General features: G+C 47.3%; 1 protein-coding gene and 1 long non-coding RNA gene across 6 annotated transcripts in view; one reads left to right on the top strand and one right to left on the bottom strand.

Moving 5' to 3' along the window:
* Window positions 1–988: 988 nt before the first annotated feature.
* On the bottom strand, window positions 989–16048 carry LOC131813134 (uncharacterized). 3 transcript variants are annotated; one of them, XR_009346623.1, is made up of 5 exons: window positions 15710–16048; window positions 12422–12555; window positions 12161–12190; window positions 10912–11028; window positions 989–3380 (listed from the first exon to the last, which is right to left on the bottom strand). It is a non-coding gene; the product is annotated as an uncharacterized LOC131813134 (long non-coding RNA). The 3 variants fall into 3 exon arrangements; XR_009346622.1 differs by lacking the exon at window positions 989–3380 and adding an exon at window positions 3861–5295; XR_009346624.1 differs by lacking the exon at window positions 989–3380 and adding an exon at window positions 9031–9911.
* The window catches only part of STXBP1 (syntaxin binding protein 1), a 74107-nt gene continuing 67629 nt past the window's right edge, over window positions 14791–21268 (top strand). For 2 of the 3 annotated variants that reach the window (XM_059143313.1, XM_059143312.1), the window contains exon 1: window positions 14792–14993. In XM_059143313.1, the coding sequence (XP_058999296.1) occupies window positions 14957–14993 (37 nt within the window). In that variant the 5' untranslated portion in view covers window positions 14792–14956. Of the gene's footprint in view, window positions 14994–21268 lie in introns of all 3 variants that reach the window. The other variant, XM_059143311.1, reaches the window with a different exon arrangement.

Below are 21268 nucleotides of genomic sequence, written 5' to 3'. Positions count from 1 at the left end.
AGGTAGGTGTGCAGCATGGCAAAGGACACCAGCTCGCCCGCCGGTCACCTGCGTCATTGAGGCTGAAGAGGGTGAGAGACAGATGTGGGGTCTACTGTGTCCTTGCCCTCATGCACGTCACTGCCATCTCTCCAGCCACCAACAGGTATAGAGGCCTTGCACAGTCTGTCCCCCCAGCACCCACACTGTGCGAAATCCATTATTCCGCATCACTCAGAGTGGCCCTGCTCTTCTACACACACACACACACACACACACACACACACACACCCTACATTTAAATTTTTTTTGCTCAACTATGAACATGAAATACTATGCCTTAGCATGTTTTAAAAAAATATATATCTCCTAAGAGTTAAGACATTTTTCTAGGTAAACAAAATCCCATTATCCCAGCAAGAAAATTCCACTATCCATCCAGCAGGAACTGGATACAATAATAGCACATGGTCTGTATTCAGATTTCTTGGTCCAATAACGTCTTTATAGCTGCTTTTTTTTTTTTTTTTCAACTCCAGAATCTAATCAAGAAGCTTCCAATGCATTTGGTTGTCATATTTCTTTAAATTTTTAAAAATATTTATTCATTTATTTTAGGGAGGGGGAGGGGCATAGGGAGAAGGAGAGAATCTGAAGCAGACTCCATGCTGAGCATAGAGCCCAACTTGGGGCTTGATCTCACACCCCTGAGATCATGACCCAAGCTGAAACCTGACTTAACTGACTGAGCCAACCAGTGCCCCAATATTTATTTAGTTTTTTTAAAGATTTTATTCATTTATTTGACAGACAGAGATCACAAGTAGGCAGAGAGGTAGGCAGAGAGAGAGAGGGAGGAAGCAGGCTCCCCACTGAGCAGAGAGCCTGATGCAGGACTTGATCCCAGGACCCTGAGATCATGACCTGAGTCAAAGACAGAGGCATAACCCACTGAACCACCCAGGTTTTTGAATCTAGAACAGTTCTGTCTCTTTTTCCTTCTCTTGCCTGACATTGATTTTTTAAAAAAGATTTTATTTATTTGCTAGAGAGACAGAGAGAGAGAGCACAAGCAGGGGGAGCAGCAGATAGAAGGAGAGGGAGAAGGAGGCTCCCCGCTGAGCTTGCTTTCTTCAGACTTACCTTTAGTTAAGATTTCTCTCATTTTATTTGTCTCTTCCAACGGATCTTTTTTCTTTTCAAACAATTTTATTTATTCTCTTAGTATGTTTTTCCCATCTCATTAATGTTCACTTTCATCTTATTTTTCTCTCTCCTTTTACTCATTTTTCCTAATTTCTCAAGTTGAGTCCTTGATTCTTTTACTTTGAGTCTTTTATAAGTAAGAGCATTTAAGATTTTATTTATTTATTTGACAGAGAGAGACACAGTGAGAGAGGGAACACAAGCAGGGTGGGAGAGGGAGAGAGCCTGATTCAGGGATTCGATCCCAGGACCCTGGGATCATGACCTGAGCGGGAAGGCAGATGCTTAACAACTGAGCCACTCAGGTGCCCCAATAAAAGCTTTTCAGACTGCTAATGTGCATCTGAGTACAACTTTAACTGTGTCCCACGGGGTTTAGCATAAAGAATTCTTTTTATTTCCTTTTTGAGATTTTTTTTTAAAGATTTTATTTATTTATTTGACAGATGGAGATCACAAGCAGGCAGAGAAGCAGGCAGAGAGAGAGGAGGAAGCAGGCTCCCTGCTGAGCAGAAAGCCCGATGTGGGGCTTGATCCCAGGACCCTGGGGTCATGACCTGAGCCGAAGGCAGAGGCTTTAACCCACTGAGCCACCCAGGTGCCCCCCTTTTTGAGATATTTTTAATAATAGAGGTGTATTGTCTTACTTGTGTAATAAAAAGTGAAGGGAAAAAAAAATACACATAGTCCAATGACATCTTTCCAGGATTTCTCTGCTGCAGTCAGAGGGGAAAACGCAGGACTCAGGAATGGTGATGGGCACAGGGGTAGCAGAGGATGTGGAGATGGGCGCTCTTTCAGCATGAGCTTCAGAAGTTGGGTCAGCAGTAGGGGGGTGGGAAGCTAGATATGGGTCTGGTAGTAAATCTGTAGATAGCAAGAGATTCATCTTCAGAGTAAAATAGGTTTGTCTGTTTGTTTGTTTAAGCAAAGAAAACACCAAGGGTGGGGGCGGGGGAGAAAGCAAGCCATAACCCATAGTGCAGAATGTAAAGCTCTGTCTCTTCCTTCATGAGGCCCCATCAGAGGGAAGGTTGGGGGTGTCAGGGACTATTTGTAGCCTTGCAGTGGATCCGGGCAGAGAACTACTTATAGATATGCTCAGACAGCTCTTGGGTGGTCGTGTTTTTGGCATGGGAGGCGGCAGGCATTTTTAGGCGTTAGGGTAGGATGTTGAAGAAAACAGATGGCTTCGGTTGTTGGCAATCCATTCAACAAAATAATGACTATTGTTGTTTTGTATATTAAACATCTGCTCAAACAGCTCCTCCTGCATACAGGGTGTGGCTGTGATGTGTTTGCCGGGGCTTATCAACAGCTAGGGGAAGGGTCGCTGCCTGGAAGGAAGAGAGGGAGGGAGTAGGGGGTCAAGAAGACCCTACCAGGAACCCCACATGGGGATGCCCCAAAGGTCTGGACAGTAAGCCCTGAGCTTGTGGACAATCAGACTCAGGACCCCCAAACCTGCCTCACCTGCTTGCCCAGTGACAGGTCCCCAAAACCCCTCCCAGGTGTCTAGCTGGTAAGGAGGGGAGCCAGGTCCCCCAGAGGGACCCCCTTGGCTACTTGCTTCCTGACTCACAAGACAGCAGGAGGCACCCAGTGTGACTCTAGACAAGGAGCCCAGGGCTCAGGTTATGCATCAATGGGAGGGAAGGAATCGTGGATACCCAGAGGGAAAAAGTTCAGGGCCTGGGCCATTCCACAAGGCAGAGTCGAGAGAAGTGCTGGGTCTGAAGCAGAGTGGGGAGGGCTCTGGGCCCTGACTCTCTGTGGGGTAAGGTGGCAAGGCGGCTGCTGTCAGGGAGAGGGGTGAGTGGGGAGAAGTGGAGGTGGAAAGACAGTAGACAAAGAGGGGAGAGGGAGGGAGGAGGGGCGTGGAGAGGAGGCAGGAAGCTGGAGGGCCCAGAAAGACAGCCTGTGTTTAATCTGAGTTGGGGGGGGGGCGGGCATCCCTGCTTTTTTTAGGCTATGAGAGATTTTCAGGGTCTGCTTTCCAAGGCACTGGTGTTGGGGGGGGGGTTGGCGTGTGATGAGAGCCCCAGGGTGCCCTGTTGTGAGCTGGAGCTGGGGTTAAGGTATTGCTAGGTAACACTCGAGCTTTTCCGGGTAGAGCAGCCATCCTCCCGTTACCTCTTCTATCGTCTGCAGGTAGACTCCCAAAGCTTCGACAATATGGGGGGTGGGGGTGGGCTCTGTTTAAGAAAGACAAAACACAATTACAAAAACGAAACGAGGTATGGAGCCTTGAAAGGGGCCCGGCTTCACAGAACCTCCAGTGTGCTCAGAACCTTCTCTGGTTTCTCCTGCTTCGTCCTGTGTAACCTAAGGCCCACCCCTTCCCACGGGGGAGGTGGGAGCAGGTGTTGCCAAGAGCATGGACTTGGGGAGGTCAGACAAACCTGGGCTGCCATTCCAGCTAAGTCACTTCCTGTGTGACCCACACAAGTCACTTCATTCTTTTTTTTTTTTTTTTAAGATTTTATTTATTTATTTGACAGAGGGAGAGAGAGTACAAGTAGGGGGAATGGCAGAAGGAGAGGGAGGAGCAGGCTCCCCGTGGAGCAGGGAGCCCCATGCGGGGCTTGATCCCAAGACCCTGGGATCGTGAACCAAAGGCAGCTGCTCAACCGATTGAGCCACCCAGGCGCCCCAAGTCACTTCATTCTTTTTTTTTTTTTTTTTTTTTAAATTTATTTATTTATTTATTTGACAGAGAGAAATCACAAGTAGATGGAGAGGCAGGCAGAGAGAGAGAGAGAGGAGGAAGCAGGCTCCCCGCTGAGCAGAGAGCCCGATGCGGGACTCGATCCCAGGACCCTGAGATCATGACCCGAGCCGAAGGCAGCGGCTTAACCCACTGAGCCACCCAGGCGCCCCAAGTCACTTCATTCTTAAAATCTCCATTTTCTCATCTGTAAAATGGGCAAGATAATATTTCTCTCCTCAGGAGCACTGTAAGGATTAGACAAAATAATAACCTGCAGAGCAGTTAGCACAGCACCTGACATATCACAAGCATTCGGTAAATAGTAGGCCTGAAATGCCATAAGCAATTGGTTTACATTGGATTATATTTGTTTACTGGTTTTTATTGGTTTATATTGAATTATAATAATCAACCAAAATGATTCCACTTCACTTCAAATGGCACTTGCTCCAGGAAGCCCTGTTTTTTAAAAAAAATTGAAGTAGAACATGGGGTGCCTTTCAGTTGGAAGAGCGTGTGACTCTTGATCTCGGGTCGTGAGTTCAAGTCCCACACTGAGTGGAGATTACTTAAAAAAAAAAAAAATCTTTACAAACTGAAGTGGGGTGCCTGGGTGGCTCAGTTAGTTGGGTGTCCGACTCTTTGATTTCTGCTCAGGTCATGATCTCAGGGTCGCGGGTTTGAACCCTGCATTGGGCTCCATGCTCAGTGTGGAGTCTGCTTGTCCCTCTCCCTCCCCCTAGCTTGTACGTGCTCTCAAATAAATAAATAAAACTTTTCTAAAAATCTTAAAAAAAAATAGGGGTACCTGGGGTGGCTCAGTGGGTTAAGCCTCTGCCTTCAGCTCAGGTCATGATCTCAAGGTCCTGGGATGGAGCCCCACATCGGGCTCTTTGCTCAGTGGGGAGTCTGCTTCCTCCTCTCTCTCTGCCTACCTGTGATCTCTCTCTCTGTCAAATAAATACATCTTTAAAAATCCTTTAAAAAAATAAAAACTGAAGTATAACATATATCCAACAAAACACACAATTAAGCGAACAGCCTGGTGAAATCTTACACAAATATGCACCCTCATGACAACCACCCAGATCAAGACATAAGACCCAGAACATTCCCAGAGCCCCAGGGGCCCTCTCGGTTCTCTTCCCAGTCAATGTCCTTGCCCTCCATCCCCATACAATAGTCATTATCCTGAGCTCTATCATCACGGAGTGGATGGTTCTTGAAGCTTTACATGCATGGAATCAGTTCTCCTTCTGTGTCTGGCTCAAAGAAGCTCCAAAATCTGGAGGTGCAAGAGAACTGTGTGATTAAGAGTTCGGGCTTCGGGCTCAGATGTGCCTGCTTCAGCCAAGAATTGGCTGGGCGCCCCAGGATGTGCTGAGTCCCAGGCTCTGCATCTGTAAAGCATGTAAATCATCATACCTACGTGGCTATCTCTCGAGGGGGATTAGATGAGATATTGTGCTTGAAGCCTTTGGTAAACAAGAGCACCCAGGAAGGGGAAGGTGCTATTTTGATTCACCTCAACTATGTCCATTCCCTCCCGTGCCCACCCCAGAAGAATCCCAGAGACTCCATAGTTCTGACCTGAACTATGACCCTAGCCTCCTTTGGTGCCTTCCCCTCTGCTCCAGCCTCCTCTGGGCTGCTAAATGGGCTGTGCCAACATGGCCACAGGTGGGTTACTGGGCCCTCTTCATCCATGCTGCTGGCTCTGTTTAGGACACGCCCCAACACTCTCACCCCCTTTCCCCACGCAAACTCCTGAGCCTCAATGTCAACTTTGCCTTTCCCAAAATTCCTTCCAGATCCCTGGCTGGACTGGGTGCCCCTCATCAGGCCTTGCTGGCTCCCTGTTCCTGGCCTGCCTCACCCCTGAAGTGTTTGTCTACAAACTCACCCTGGAGTGCTCAGCCCCTGGCAGAGGGCCCAGCCCACCGCAGACACCTGATGAATATGTATTAAATGTTAAATGGATAAATAAATAAATAAATGTCACTTCAATGCTTGAAAACCACAGAGCACTGCGTTCCCATATCCACCCTCGCCTCGCACATGGCACGGTGCGGATCCTGGCCCTTTCTCTTGTTGGCTGTAAGCACTTGGGCTTCCTCATCTATAACACGGGGAGAATGATAGTAAAGAACTCATAGGTGGCCATTACGGTTAAATGGATCAGTACATGTAAAGAGCTTGGAATAGTGATTGACACATAGCATGTCCCACACATGCTTCTGTTGACCTTGAGGTCTTCCTCCTTCTCCTGCTCCTTCTCATAGCTATTCTGCTGGGGGAGGGGCAGTCACCGGGCTCTGCAGACGGAGGGCAGGGACCTGGCAGCAGAATTGCTCCTTTTCCTTTGTTTATTCTGCCCTACCCTTCCCTCCCACCTTTCGAAGTACCTGATCCCAATGACTCCTGCGCTTCCTCCAAGGTTCTGTGGCTGTGTCCGGTCTCTTTTTGTGAAGAATCATGTTTCCACCTCCTCTTCTCTATGCAATCATTAACCCTCAGCCACATGCTGTTCATCTTCCAGAGTTCTGTCATTATCTCTCATCTCCCATTCCCTCTTTTCTCTGTTGTGTCCTTTTATTCATTTATTTTTTTTTGCAATTTTTTAAAAGTAGGCTCCATGCCCAACGTAGGGTTCAAACTCATGTCCTTGAGATCAAGAGTCCCATGTTCTACTGACTGAGCCATTCAGATGCCCCTGTTCTTTGTGTCCTTATAGATTTAAACTTTTTACGATTCCCCTGCTATTACTTTAGCCGGGTTTCAGGTGGAGAAGGATTCCATGTTATATAACCAGATCTATTTTTCTATCAACAAACACAATTCTGAAGCAAAACTAACTGATCTTTTTTAGGGGCACATGGGAATTGGCTTTATTGATTTGATGTGGTTTTAAAATGTTTTTATTTTTATTTCTTTTACTTTTTAATTTTTTTTTTTTTTTAGGTTTTGTTTTTAAAAAAGAGAGTTTCCCCCCTATTCAAAAAAGTGCTTTGATCCTGATCTGCGGTTCACCTAGCTGTCCTGCTAGTCCATCTTCGTGCACCTCCTGGCTCTCCTGTACTTTTCTGGACATTTTCTTCCTGCCTTCTTCTGGTGTCCCCTCCTTCTGCTCAGCCTTAAATTGAGTGTTTCCCCATGTCCTTCACACAACCAACCCTAAGCACCTGGGTCATCACAGTCACTATTGCTGGTGTCATCTATAGCCTATATGTGCTGACAAGGACACCGGATCTGGCTTCCGGCTTTTTTTTTTTTTTTTTTTAATTTTAGAGATTAAATGACCTGAGCCAAAAGCAGAGGCTTAACCAACTGAGCCACCCAATCATCCTTGGCTTCTGACTTTTGAGCTCATCTCCAAGGGCTTCTCAATGAAGCCCAACCTGCTTGTCCCTCCCCTTTAAAATGCAAAACAAGGCGCGCCTGGGAGGCTAAGTTAGTTAAGTGTCCCCTGGCTCAGGCCTTGATCTCACTCCCAGTTGTGAGTTTGACCCTGTTTTGGGACCCACTCTGGGCATGGAGCCCACTTAGAAAATAATAAGAAAATAAAATAAATAAAGTGCAAAACTATCTCCTGCCTTTCCCTAGGCCTACTCCTGATGACCCTACCATTTTTGTCACAGCACTTACGCACTATGTAATTTTTTAACTTATGTTTTTCCCTCTAGGATATCAGCTTCATAACCAATGAGAAATACTTTTTCCTATTCACTGCTGCCTCTCCAGTGTCTGGGATGCTGCCTGGTGCGTAGTAGGTGCTCAGTAAATATTGTTGCATTGGTGACCACCACCACACTTGGCTTATGCCAGAGGTGCCAAGCATGGCAGCCTCTGTGTCTGTCATTTTTTCTCTAGCGTCTCAGACCAAAAGAAATACCTATCGGCTTTGTTTAGTAAGTAGTTAGGACCAAACAACCTGTCCGTACAACTTAATAGCCATTTGAAAAAATAAGGGGAGCCTGGCTGGCTCAATCAGGAGAGTGTGCAGCTCTTGATCTCAGGGTCATGAGTTTGAGCCCCACACTGGGTGTAGCGATGACTTAAATAAATAAATGAATCTTTAAAAAAAAAAAAAAAAAGGAGGGGTGCCTGGGTGGCTCAGTGGGTTAAGCCTCTGCCTTTGGCTTGGGTCATGATCTCAGGGTCCTGGATGGAGCCCCTCATCGGGCTCTCTGCTCAGCGGGGAGCCTGTCCCAACCCCCCTGCCTATTTGTGATCTCTCTCTCTCTCTGTCAAATAAATAAAATCTTAAAAAAAAAAGGAAAGAAAAATAATACCTATACGTTGAAAGAAAAGATATTTTAAAATAATTCTTTTTTTTTTTTTAAGATTTTTATATATTTAAACAGAGAAAGACACAGCAAGAGCAAGAACACAGGCAGGGGGAGTGGGAGTGGGAGAGAGAGAAGCAGGCTTCCCACTGAGTGGGGAGCCAGTTGCGGGTCTCTATCCCAGGACCCTAGGATCATGATCTGAGCCAAAGGCAAATGCCCAACAACTGACTGAGCTACCCAGGCGCTCTGATATTTTAAAATAATTCTTGGAACGCCTGGGTGGCTCAGGTGGTTAAGCAGTTGCCTTCAGCTCAGGTCATGATCCCAGCGTCCTGGGATCGAGTCCCACATCAGGCTCCTTGCTCAGCAGGGAGCCTGCTTCTCCCTCTGCCTCTGCCTGCCATTCTGTCTGCATGTGCTTGCTCCTCACCCCCCTCTCTCTGATAAATAAATAAAATCTTTAAAAAAAAATAAAATAATTCTTAAGTAACCACCATTGCTTACTAATGGTATATATGCATCTTCTCAGACCTTGGAATCACACCAGGCATTGACTCTCTCATTTCCTGTTCCACATTGATTTGCATGATTTATTTGCTTCTTGTCATATCAATTGATGAAAACTTAGCTTTAGAAAGATATAATGTCACAGAAAGGAATGTAGGAACGTCTGACGTTTGAAATTGTGAACTAATCCCAGCTACCAGTTTTCAGTGTCCAACAGATGATATCATTGTTCCTTTTCAAAATTTAAAATATTTTACTATGCTCTTGTTAATTCGCTGTGGCACCTCAGGGTACCTTAGCATACAGTTTAGGAACCATGGGTCTATGCTTCCTTTTTTTTTTTTTTTTTTTTTTTAAGATTTTGTTTATTGGGGCACCTGGGTGGCTCAGTGGGTTAAAGCCTCTGCCTTCAGCTCAGGTCATGATCCCAGGGTCCTGGGATTGAGCCCCGCATCAGGCTCTCTGCTCAGCGGGGAGCCTGCTTACCTCTATCTCTCTGCCTGCCTCTCTGCGTACTTGTGATCTCTGTCTGTCAAATAAATGAATGGAATCTTAAAAAAAAAAAAAAAAAGATTTTATTTATTTATTTGACAGAGAGAGCCAGAGAGCACAAGCTCGGGGGTGGGGGTTGGGAGTGGTGGAGGTGGGGGATGGCAGAGGGTGAGGAAAAAGCAGGCTCCCCACTGAGCACAGAAGCAGTTGCAGAACTCCATCCCCACCTCAAGATCATGCCTACACTGGAGGCAGATGCTTAACCGACTGAGCCACCCAGACACCTCTATGCTCTTTTTTTGATTGATTTGATCTCTCTCTTCTCAGCTTCTGGGCTCAGCTCAACAGCTACTTCTTCCATGAATCTTTCTAGCCAAACTGGCCAGAAGCAAAACACGTCTAAACAAAACTATTTACCCAGTTGGAATGAAAATTGCTTCCTCTGGGTTCTTATAACAATTTAATGTAAAGTATAAAAAACACAAATTGTTCTCTGGTATCTACAGTGCAAAAACACCATATTTCTTTATTTTTCTAAATCAAATAAAACCAGCTTTAAGGGGACGCCTGGACAGCTTGGTCGGTTGAGTGTCTGCTTTCAGCTTGGGTTGTGATCCTGGGGTCCTGGGATCGAACCCCTCCTCAGGCTCCTTGCCTTGTAGGGAGTCCACTCCTTCCTCTCCCTCTGCCTGCTTCTCCCCCTCCTTGTGCTCAATCTCACTCTGTCTCTGTCAAATAATAACAATCTTTAAAAAACAAACAAAACAAAACCAGTTTTAAGCCCATACTGGCTAAGGTCACAGGGACTTCTAGTATCTGGCACTTGGGGATAGCTCTTTCCTTATTCCTGGGATTTTCACAGTCCAGGCAAATCGGAACTGCCCACATCAGCTGTCTGCAGAGGCTTCCACTACAGTGTTCACTAGTCCATTTGAAAGTGGCTCGCCCTACTCTCTGCCCCAGAGCCAGTCTGAGCAAAGGGACTCTGTCCTGGTTCTCAAGGCTGAGTGGGAAATGTTTTGGTGGTTGATGCCAGGCATTCACACTCCCATTATGCCTGTCCAGAGCCCTGCCCACAATGGGGCTCTGTGGGAGTGGGGTAAAAGTCAGGGCCTCTCTGGAAACCTGCTGAATGGGGGAATCCAAATTTTCCCTTTGGTCCCCCAGAGTTCTGCATCCAGGTGCCTTGAAGGCTGGATGCAGCCCTCAGATGTGTTTTGTTTGACCAATGGTGGGGTTACTAAAAAAGTATTTTTGGGCGCCTGGGTGGCTCAGTGGGTTAAAGCCTCTGCTTTCCGCTCGGATCATGATCCTAGGGTCCTGGGATCGAGCCCCGCATTGGGCTCTCTGCTCCGCGGAGAGCCTGCTTCCTCCTCTCTCTCTGCCTGCTTCTCTGCCCACTTGTGATCTCTGTCTGTCAAATAAATAAATAAAATATTTAAAAAATTATTTTTAGTCCATAGCAATACTTAACCATTGGGAGAGGTCACAATTCTTACCATCGAGATCCTCGGCTGCTGCATGGAAAACAGTTTCCATGATTGGAACTGAGTAAGGACTGCCCCTCTGGGCAAGGCATGTAGTCTGCTGTTGGCCACATCTGTGGTTGTTACTCACCACCCCATGGCCTCTACAGTCCTTTGAACTTGAGACCCTGGCCTAGACTTTGAAAACAAAGCCTTCCGAATATCATATTCTGACCTCAAATACAAAAATCTGTTAACTCACTTTTGGGGGCAAGGATGTTCCAAACTCAAGGACTCCAGGCCCAGCAGCTCTTTGTAGGTTTGGGGACTGTGGGTGGCTGTGATGGAGACAATTACTTTGTCATTCTCTGCCAAGAACCTACAGCAGCAATAAAGGCAGGACACAGCATCATGTTATTTTTAATGGTGTTAATAGCTAATCCTTACTAGGTACCCAGTACTAGGTAAATAATCTTATAAATACTATCTTGTTGAATTCTTTAGAAACTGCTTCTAAAAGAATGTAGCGGAATCTAAAGGTCCAGTGGCCATGGGAAGAGGTGGAGGTGAACATGGAAACATGCAGTTGAAGATGCGGCTTTAAAGCGCAGGAGTTAGGTGCAAGCCCGAGACTATGGGAGAAGGTGTGCAGGGGACCCAAGCCAGTGGGTCCACTGTGTCAGGTTTGGTGGCAACAACTACTATACCGGTTGCTTCTGTCTCAACTTGGTCAGCCCCACTGCCGACTCTGGCTCGTCTGTCCCTCTCTCCCCTCTCTTGGTCCCTCTACGCTGCTCACCGCCCTTACGCTCAGACCTCCAGTTTCTCCCTGCTTCGCTCTGCATCCATCCCCCACCCGCCTCCACCTGCCTGTCTCCAGGAGGTGCACCCGCCCAGCTACAACCCAGCTCCCCGCCGTCACATGACCGGTGCGTAAATCGCAGAACTCTTCTTACCCCCAGCAGCTGGTCCGCACCAGGGCTCTGCAGAGGCTGCAGGCCGCGCATGCGCAGCTGCAAGCGCACCTGCCGGGCCGCGGACCAGCCCAGCGCATCCTGCGGCCGCAGCCCCGCCCGGCGCTCTGGCTGGGCTGGGCGCGGGGCAGAGGGCTCGCCTATAAGGATTCCCAGGACGTACAGGTTCTGGTTGTTGATATGCTCCCAGCTAGCAGTCCACACAGCCAGACCTCTCTGAAGAGAGGGTCAGGGCACTGGGGCTGCGCCTGGGCATGGATGTGCTCCCCTGGGCATCAGAAAGTCAGAGCGCGAGTCCCCGGTCTGCGCTTAGAGCCATGTGACCTTGGGCAAGTGACTTGACCTCCCTGCGCACCAGGAAAATTAAATAATAATAGCATTGACCTCTTGGGGCTGTAGTGAGAATTCAATGAAAATTCATGAGGGCCCCTTGCCTGGTGGCTGGGGTGTATCAAACGTGTATGCAAATAAAGAATGCAGAGTAAAGGGTGATAGGCGTGAAGACGGGGCGGGGGGGTGGGGCGGGGAGGCTTTTACCTGACCTTGTAGGTCATCTGGTAGTCTCCTCTGAGGCCAGGAAGTTCTTTTTTTTTTTTTTTTTTTTTTTTTTTTAAGATTTTATTTATTTATTTGACAGAGAGAGATCACAAGTAGGCCGAGAGAGAGAGAGAGAGAGAGAGAGAGGAGGAAGCAGGCTCCCTGCCGAGCAGAGAGCCCGATGTGGGACTCGATCCCAGGACCCTGAGATCATGACCTGAGCCGAAGGCAGCAGCTTAACCCACTGAGCCACCCAGGCACCCGAGGCCAGGAAGTTCTATTGTCCTTGTTCCACAGATGTGGAAGCCAAAGCTCAGAGATGTCAGGAGGTCTCAAGCCAGTCTTGGATTCCACATCCAGGAGGATTCCAATCCGCCACTCCAGAGTCAGGGGTTCTGGGGTGAGTTCACAGTCTGTCACCCCACTTGCTTTTTCAACCATTTTATTTAGAATAACACCCGTTCTGATTTTTGCCCTCTGTAGTGAACATCTCAGGTACACATCCACAGGAAAAGATTTCTTTTTTTGTCCTCCCCTTTGCAGAAAATAACAAGCTGCTATATTTTATTAGCCTGTGACCTTTGAGGAAGTCCCCACACAGATTCCAGGTTACCAAAATGTCCTAGAGTCTTGCAGTGAGGCCTACCCCTGGGGTCTTCCCTCTCTATCCTGCCCCTCAGACTCCCCTCCAGCCACACTGGCCCTCTCTGTTCCTGGCAAAGCCAAATTCCTGGCACTTGGTCTTGGCATTTTCTGTATATCTGCCTTTTCCTATTTGTATATATGACACTCTCCCAGGCCTCTCTTGCTACCTTTTACTCATCTCAGGAAGCCTGCCCTGACTGTACTTCCCCAGGTCCACTGGGTCAAGTGCTCTGTTACTCTCACAGCCCCTGTCCTGCTTCAGCACTTATTAGCACAGTCACTCAATGCTGTCTGACTCCTTGATTCTTGCTGCCTTCTCAGCCAGAATACTGGCTCCTTGAGGACAGTCTTTGCTGGCTAAGGGGTGGAGCATGCAGCATGACAAGTTCCCTCACATTTACAAATTATCTCCTCCTTCCCCAAATGCACCCTAAGAGGATCAATACCTTCCTTGGGTAAAAGGCAGAACCCAGACATGAAATGATAGACATGTGAAGCCACGTGAAAGTTCTTTTTTTTGTTTTTTTTAAGATTTTATTTATTTGACAGAGAGATCACAAGCAGGCAGAGAGGCAGACAGAGAGGGAGAAGCAGGCTCCCCGCTGAGCAGAGAGCCCGATGTGGGGCTCGATCCCAGGACCCTGAGATCATGACCTGAGCCGAAGGCAGTGGCTTAACCCATGGAGCCATGCAGGTGTCCCCCTCAATTTAAAAAAAAATCTGTAAATATTATTACATTTCTTAATAATATTAAGAAAAGAGGACTTAGCTCACAGAGTTATTCTAAAAATTTAATGCGTATTCACTGATTTTATGACTTCTAGCTCTCCTGTCTTTTCTGATTTTTTAATGGTCTCCACTTATTTGCTTTTCTTTGAAGCCAGAGGTGAGTTCTGTGCCATATTTCAAAAGAAACCTCTCCCATCAATAAAGAAAGTCCATCAAAGGGGTAACCCCTGGGTGGCTCAGTGGGTTAAGCAGCTGCCTTCAGCTCAGGTCATGATCCCAGGGCATGGGATCCTGCCTCCCTCTCCCTCTGCCTGTCACACCCTCTGCTTGTGTTCTTTCTTTCTCTCCTTCTGTCTAATAAATAAATAAAATGTTAAAAAAATAAAAAGTCCATCAAAAACTGACTCGGGACCACTTTGGTAATGTGAACTCCTGTAAGGAGATGCTGAGACCTGAGTTGTCCTACAGCATATTCCTATCAGAGTTGGGTCTTGGAAATTTCTAGCCTTTTGAGTGCCCAGATTCTCCAATCGAGTCTGCCTAGTACAGGGTTGTAGCTCCAATGCCCAGAATAGTAGCTTGCATACAGTAGTGGGAGACCACTCAATATTTGCTAATGAATGTTACACAGCAGACTGTTCCTCTCAGAAGAGGAACTCTAGTGCTCAATTCTCTGAGCCTCGGGTATTTTTTTTGCATCTGAAAATGGAGATTAAAAACAATTCTTAATTACTGTGAGGATTTAATGAGATGATGCAGTAAAGCGCTTAGCGTGGAGCCTGGCCCGTAAGAGCTCAGTGAACGGTGTGTATGTGGATCCAGGTACCCAGGCAGAGATGATGTCGATAAACCTCCAGTTGTTTTGTGGTGAGGAGTCTCTGAGTTCCTTGTGCGGGCAGGCGAAAAATGGAGGATTCCCAGAAACGGGAAAGACAGGACATAACGTGGTTTCAGGAAGAGGGAGCTTGTCACTAGCCTGTGGCCAGGTGCAGAGGCGGGCGGAGGGGACTTTAGGACCCTGCGCCCCCGGAGCGCGCGACTGGCAGGGTGCGCGCGGCGCGTGAGGTGAGGGGGAGGGCGCGGCTTTCGCGCCAGCCAGGGACCGCCTCGCGTCCAGCCGCATCTCGGAGGGCGGGGCCGAGCTCCCGGGCCGCAGTGCGATTGGCGGAGGCGGGCGGGTGACGCTGACGGCTGGCACAAGGCCCCGCCCTTAGCCGGCCCCGCCCGCGCGCGCGCGCCGGCAGGTCGGCAGCCTCGCTCTGGCTCGCGCCGCGCCTCCGCGGCGAGTCCGCGCGTCAGTCGAGCCCGAGCGCGGCTGCGGAGCGGAGGTCTGCGGCCGGCAGAGCGCGCGGACCCGGGGAGGTAGTCGTGTCCGCCGGCGTCGCCTGAGGAGACCGGGAGCCCGGAGACTCGCGCACCGCGATGGCTCCCATTGGCCTCAAAGCCGTGGTCGGAGAGAGTAAGTGGAGTCGGGGTCCTCCCGCGGGCGCGGGCTGCCCGGCAGGAGAGGGACGCCGTACCTGCCCGCGGCGCCCCGGCCTCGGCGCGGGCTGCTCGCCCCGCCCGGCCGGGGGCTCGGGGCTGGGAGGGTCCCGTTATTCCGGCGCCGCCCTCTTCGCAGGGAAGTCCCTCCCGGCCTCCTGCGGCCGGCGCCCGCTTCCCTGCTTCCCCCGCTCTCCCCGTCCCGCATTCCTCCCCCTGCATCCCACCCCGTCCCTCTTCACCCCCTCCTCCTTCACCCATCTCTCCCCTGCATCCCCATCCCGCTCTTCCCTCCTGACCACCCCATCGCTCCCTCCTCACCTCCATTTCTCTCCCCCTCACCCCATCCCCCTTCACGCCATTCCTTCTTCCCCCCCCTTCACGAACCCCAGCACCCCATCCCTCCCTTCCACCTCGCCTTTATCCCCCGCAGCCCATTACCCTCCCCTTCTGCACTCCTCACCCTCCCGTGCACCCCCATTCTTCATTCCCATCACCGTCTCCCCCTTCCCCTCTCCCCTTCCTTGCCTTCTTTATTCCCCGAGCTCCCTGATTCCGTTCCGTTTTCTGCCTCCAGTCCCTCCCTCTTTCCCACTCTGCTTGGTGAATCGTGACGAGCGAGATCGCGGCCCGCGCCGCCACCCCCACCCCCTCCGGGAGCCCGAGCCGCGGTCCCCGGCTGCGGAGACCCACCTGGGAGCCGCTCGGCGCGCACCGGCCGCGACGCGCCGCTAGCCCAGCCCGGGCCGCTGCTGGTCGCTGGGGAGGAGCAGCCTGTTTTTCCAAAGGCTTGGCTCTGCTGAGCCGAGGCCGCCTCTCTCCTCCTCCCGTTCCGGGGTCGTGGCTGCAAGGGCGGGGTCTTATCTGGGTCCCGAACCCTCTTAAATCACTCGGGAGGAGGCGGAAAGCTTTGGCGTGCGGCGGCAGGAGCGGCCCTGCCCCTGCCCAGCACCGCAGTCTGCAGTCTCCCTGTTGGCTTGACTCAGCCCCGGCTTGGCTGGACGTTCCGGGCAGTCCAAACCGCGGCTGCAGGGAGGAGGAAATGGTTGTTGATGCGTTTGGATGAAAGGCTCAGCGTAAATGGATATTTTTTAAAAAATGGATGGTGATGAGTGTCGGCTGCAGTGGAGTGAGGGCTGCTGGTGATAATATTTGGAAACGGCGTCCTCGGTGCTAAGGAAGATTGATGATAGGTGTGGACACCTAGTGCCTCTTAAATATTTTGTCGATTTCTTTTATTTAAAAAAAAACGTGCAAGGATTTCTTTGGCTTTTGCTGCCTCTTTCGGATTTTGGAAAAAATTAAAACTGGGCTTCTCTCTGCAGGAGAGGATAAGAAAGGAAATAGAATAAAAGTGGTGGAAATGACCGTTTCCTTTTTGGTGATTCTATTATTATAGCGCTCTTTCATCAAACGTTTTTAGCTGTGTAGCTTTCCTTTTGAGCATCACAACTGTTTTCCTTTCCCGGGTTTTCTGTTGACATATAGGAAATATTCCCACTTGTACAACGTTTCCTGAATTATTGCATCAGATGAGCATTGTCATAAAAATGAAGCCCAAACAAGCAAGTTTTAAAAAGTGCCCACCATAACACCTGCCTTCCTCATGCAGTAAAGTTTCTGAATCATTTACCTTCTATTTTCTTAGAATCAGGGCGTTTAGGGCTGGAAGGACCCATGAGGGATCCTCTAATGTCATTTTACCTGTGGGAAAGAAATGGAGGCTCGTAGCAGTTAAATGACTTGCCAAAATCAGTGTTAATTAATTTTTTAAAACCTGATGTCCATTTCCTTGCAATATTAGTAAAAAAATAACTTCATTATTCTATATACACCATTTCCTTCCAGTAGTCTTTTTTAAAGGGTTTCGAAATATGGAATGTTGTGTTACATGTTACATTCTTTCAGATGTTATATTTGAATATTGTGCTTTTAAAATGAAAATCTTAAGTGTTATAGAAATAAGTTTTTGCATTCTTTTGCCAGCACCCCTGTTGATGTGTTAGCTCTTTAATGCCCTCCTCCCCTGCCTTTTTAGAAGCCATCATAAGGGGTTAAAAAAAATGCAAAACAGTTAAAATTTATTTTCTGAAATAAAGCAAGACCACTGCTTATGGAAAGCAAATCAGTTTTACATAAAATTGGTGAATGTGTAAACAGCATCTGTTCTGATAACGTTTGAGTTATATATAAATTTTTGGAAAAAATATTATTGCAATTCCTTGTCAGTGACACAGGTTAATTTTGGCTCCTAATTCTGGACAGGGTTTCTAGTTATTCCTTTGTGTCTCTAAAAATAAAAGTAAAATAAAGAATTTTTTAACCAACACGCACCAGTTTAAATGCCCTCTATGCAGCCTGGTCTTCCCAACCTAAATCAACACCTGATAGTCACTGTTGATTGTATTTCCTGAAATTAACTGAAACGATCTTGTTCAGGTTTGTTTTGTTTTTGTAGTTGTTTTTGTTTCTGTTTGTTTTTTGTCGTTCTTTCTTTCTTTTTTTTGTTATTTCTTTGATGGTTTCATCCACTTGAATGAGAATAAGGTCTTTATGTGGTATGTTCACCACTGTACTCCTTGCTAAGAACAGTGTCTGATTCTGTCAGCCATCGGTAAATACTTACTGAATGTCAATGAATGAAGCATACAATGGAAAGGAAGATAAATTAGTTTTTGGCTACTTGTCACATCTTTCTGAGCAGACTTTTATAGTGGCAGTAGGTACCGACACAACAGAATTTGAGGAGGTAGGTCACCTTTAAGCTATTCATCCAGCAATGTTTGTCCACAACCTGCTAGGAACTATGGGAGACTAAGATGTGGGACACTCATGCTGTTGTGATAGATGCAGACAATCCTGGGGGGCTTTCTGTGTTACTCCCAAGTTTTCCCGTCCCCCGCCCCCCCCCCCCCACTGCTTCCCCCACACTGGATAAACTCAGTGTATTGTATGTCTTTTTGTTGTTAGTCTTGCCCAGCTAGACCAGAAGTTCCTTTGGGGAGAGCAGAACCTTGTCTTATCCTTTTGTCTATCCTTAGTATGTGAATTAGTGCTTGGGACTCAGTAGTTGTTGAATGAGTGACTTAATCTTTATACATAGCAATTCAGAGAATGGGCTCTTGAAATTAGACTACCTGGGATAAAATTCTGATTCACCACGTACTGACAACGTGACTTTGGCAAATAAGGGAATCTTTTTGTGCCTCAGTTTCTTAACTATGATATGAGTAATGATAGCACCTACCTTGCGGGGTTCTATGAGGGTTATAAGAGATAGCGTATCACTTAGCACTGTTCTTAGCATACAGTAAATTCAGTAAATATTATCATCATGAAAAGATCCACGAAAAGGGTTAGTAAGTGTTAGAGGATTTTGAGCACAAGATAGACTAGTTCTGTCCTGTGGGGCCAGAGTTTGGGGGGAGAAAGGAGTTTCAGATAAATTTCCTGAAACGGGCACATGGGTGGCTCAGTCGGTTAAGTGTCTGCCTTTGGCTCAGATGATCCCAGGGTCCTGGGATTGAGCCCTGGCATCTGCAGCATTGGGTGTCCCTGCTCAGTGGGGAGCCTGCTTCTCCCTCTCCCTCTGCTCCTCCTCCCACCCTGCTTGTGCTCTCTCTCTCAAATAAATAAATACATTCTTTTAAAATATTTTTCTTTCTTTCTTTTTTTTTTTTTTTAAGAATTTATTTATTTATTTGACAGAGAGAGACACAGTAAGAGAAGGAACACAAGCGGGGGGTGGGGCGGGAAAGGGAGAAACAGGCTTCCCATTGAGTAGGGAGCCTGATGTGGGGCTTGATCCCAGGACCCTGGAATCGTGACCTGAGTCAAAGGCGGATATTTATTGATTGAGCCACCCAGGGCGCCCCTAAAAAAATTTCTTGACAGAGGTGCAAATGAACTGGGAAATGGGAGAATCGGCCTGAAGAACCGATGGACAAGTTGCATTCTGACCCAATTTCTGTTTCCAGTTCTACCCTTTATCTTTCCCTTTTTTTCTTTATTTCTATAAAATCTATTTGTTTTCTGGTCTCTACAAAGAGATTGTAAGGGAAAGGAGGATTTCATTTTCTGGGCATTTTATATCTATTTTATGTTAATAGATGACATTTCTTTTTTTTTTTTTTTTTTTTTTTAAATATTTATTTGACAGAGATCACAAGTAGCAGAGAGGGAGGGGGAAGCAGGCTCCCTGCTGAGCAGAGAGCCCGATGTGGGGCTCAATCCCAGGACTCTGGGATCATGACCTGAGCCGAAGGCAGAGGCTTAACCCACTGAGCCACCCAGGTGCCCCTATAGATGACATTTCAATTTGTAAATCCATGTTGTAATCCAGAGTCTTTCTGTTCCCAGAAGTTTTGTCAGTATATTACAACGATGCGAGGAGTTCAAAATGTACTATTTGTCTTTCTCGTTGTTTCCTAGCTGCTAGCAATTTCTCCTCATGTTTGTTTGTAGGAATCACATTCCTCTGGAAAAGAATGCAGTTTCGATTTTCACATCAAGTTCATACTTTTTCAGATGGGGCCATGATTCATAGGATGTGTCAGAAATTGAGAGGACACCTAGACAGAAGCAGTCTTCATTCATTCATTTTTTTTTAAAGATTTTATTTATTTATTTGATAGACAGAGATCACAAGTAGGCAGAGCGGCAGGCAGAGAAAGAGGGGGAAACAGGCTACCCGCTGAGCAGAGAGCCCGATGCAGGGCTCGATCCCAGGATCCTAAGATCATGACTGGAGCCGAAGGCAGAGGCTTAACCCACTGAGCCACCCAGGCGCCCTGTCTTCATTCATTCTTGCACTTCCCTTTTTTCTGTAGAAACTTCAATTAGCATACAAATAATAAGTATTTTTTGCAATATATTACATACATATTATATTTTTTCCAGTTTTAAAATCTAGGTGTAATTTGCATACAACAAAATTCACCCTTTTAAAATGAACTGCACTTCATGTTTCAGCCATTACATACAGTCATGTGACCACCACCGTACCCAAAATACAGCACAGTATCATGACCTCCTTAAATTCCCTTGTGCTGCCCTTTCTAGTCAACCTCTACTTCCACCCCCAGCCCCGGACAAACACTGAGGTGTTTTCTGTCCCTATAGTTTTGCCTCTCCCAGAATGTCACATTGCTAGAATCATAAAATATGTAGCTTTTTAAATATGGCCTCTTTAACCTTAGTATAATGTGCTCGAGAGTCACCATGTGGCATGTGTCTGTAGTTTGTTCCTTCTTATTGTTGACTGCTGTTCTTTTGTGTGGACACATCTGGCTTATTACTTTGCCAGCTGAAGGACATTTGGACAATTGCAAATGCTTCTGTAAGAGTTCGCACAGGTTTCTATGTGACCAGATCACTTGGATATGTAAATACCTAAGAGTGGAATTAATGGGTCATCTGATAAGATGATAAGAAGCTGTCAAATTGGGGTCCTAAGTACTATACCATTTTACATTCCTACCAACATTCCTTGTTATATGTTTTTAAAATTTTAGCCCTTCTGGGGTACTGGGGCTCAAGTTGGTTAAGCATCCAACTCTCTCTCTTTTTTTTTTAAAGGGTTTCTTTTTTTTAAGATTTTATTTATTTATTTGACGACAGATCACAAGTAGGCAGAGAGGCAGGCAAAGAGAGAGGGGGAAGCAGACTCCATGCTGAGCAGAGAGCCTGATGCGGGGCTTGATCTCAGGACCCTGAGATCATGACCCTAGCCGAAGGCAGAGGCTTTAACCCACTGAGCCACCCAGGCGCCCCAAGCATCCAACTCTTGATCTCAGCTCAGTTCTTTTATTTCAGAGTTGTGAATTCAGCTTGGCACTGATCTCCACACTGGGTGTGGAGCCTACTAAGAAAGAAGGAGAGAAAGGGGGGAAGGAGGGAGGGAGAAGGAAGAAAGAGAAAGCCATTCTGATGGGTATTGGTATGATGGTTTTATTTTTATTTTTTTAAAAGATTATTTATTTATTTATGAGAGAGAGAGAGAAAGAGAGAGAAGCCGACTCCCTGCTGAGCAGGAAGCTCCACGCAGGGCTTAATCCCAGGAGCCTGGAATCATGACCCGAGCTGAAGGCAGATGCTTAACCCACTGAGCCACCCAGGTGCCCCTGTATGATGGTTTTAATTTGTCTTTTGCTAATGACTGATGATGATGAGAAGCATATTTTCATGTATTTAGCATCATCTGTGTATCTTTGGTGAAATGTCCAAATGTTTTGTATATTTTTCATTGGGTTA

This window comes from Mustela lutreola, chromosome 12, assembly GCF_030435805.1.
Source record: "Mustela lutreola isolate mMusLut2 chromosome 12, mMusLut2.pri, whole genome shotgun sequence".
NCBI lineage: Eukaryota > Metazoa > Chordata > Mammalia > Carnivora > Mustelidae > Mustela > Mustela lutreola.
Note: the sequence above shows the minus strand (reverse complement) of the source record. Positions and strands in the feature narration are given on the sequence as shown.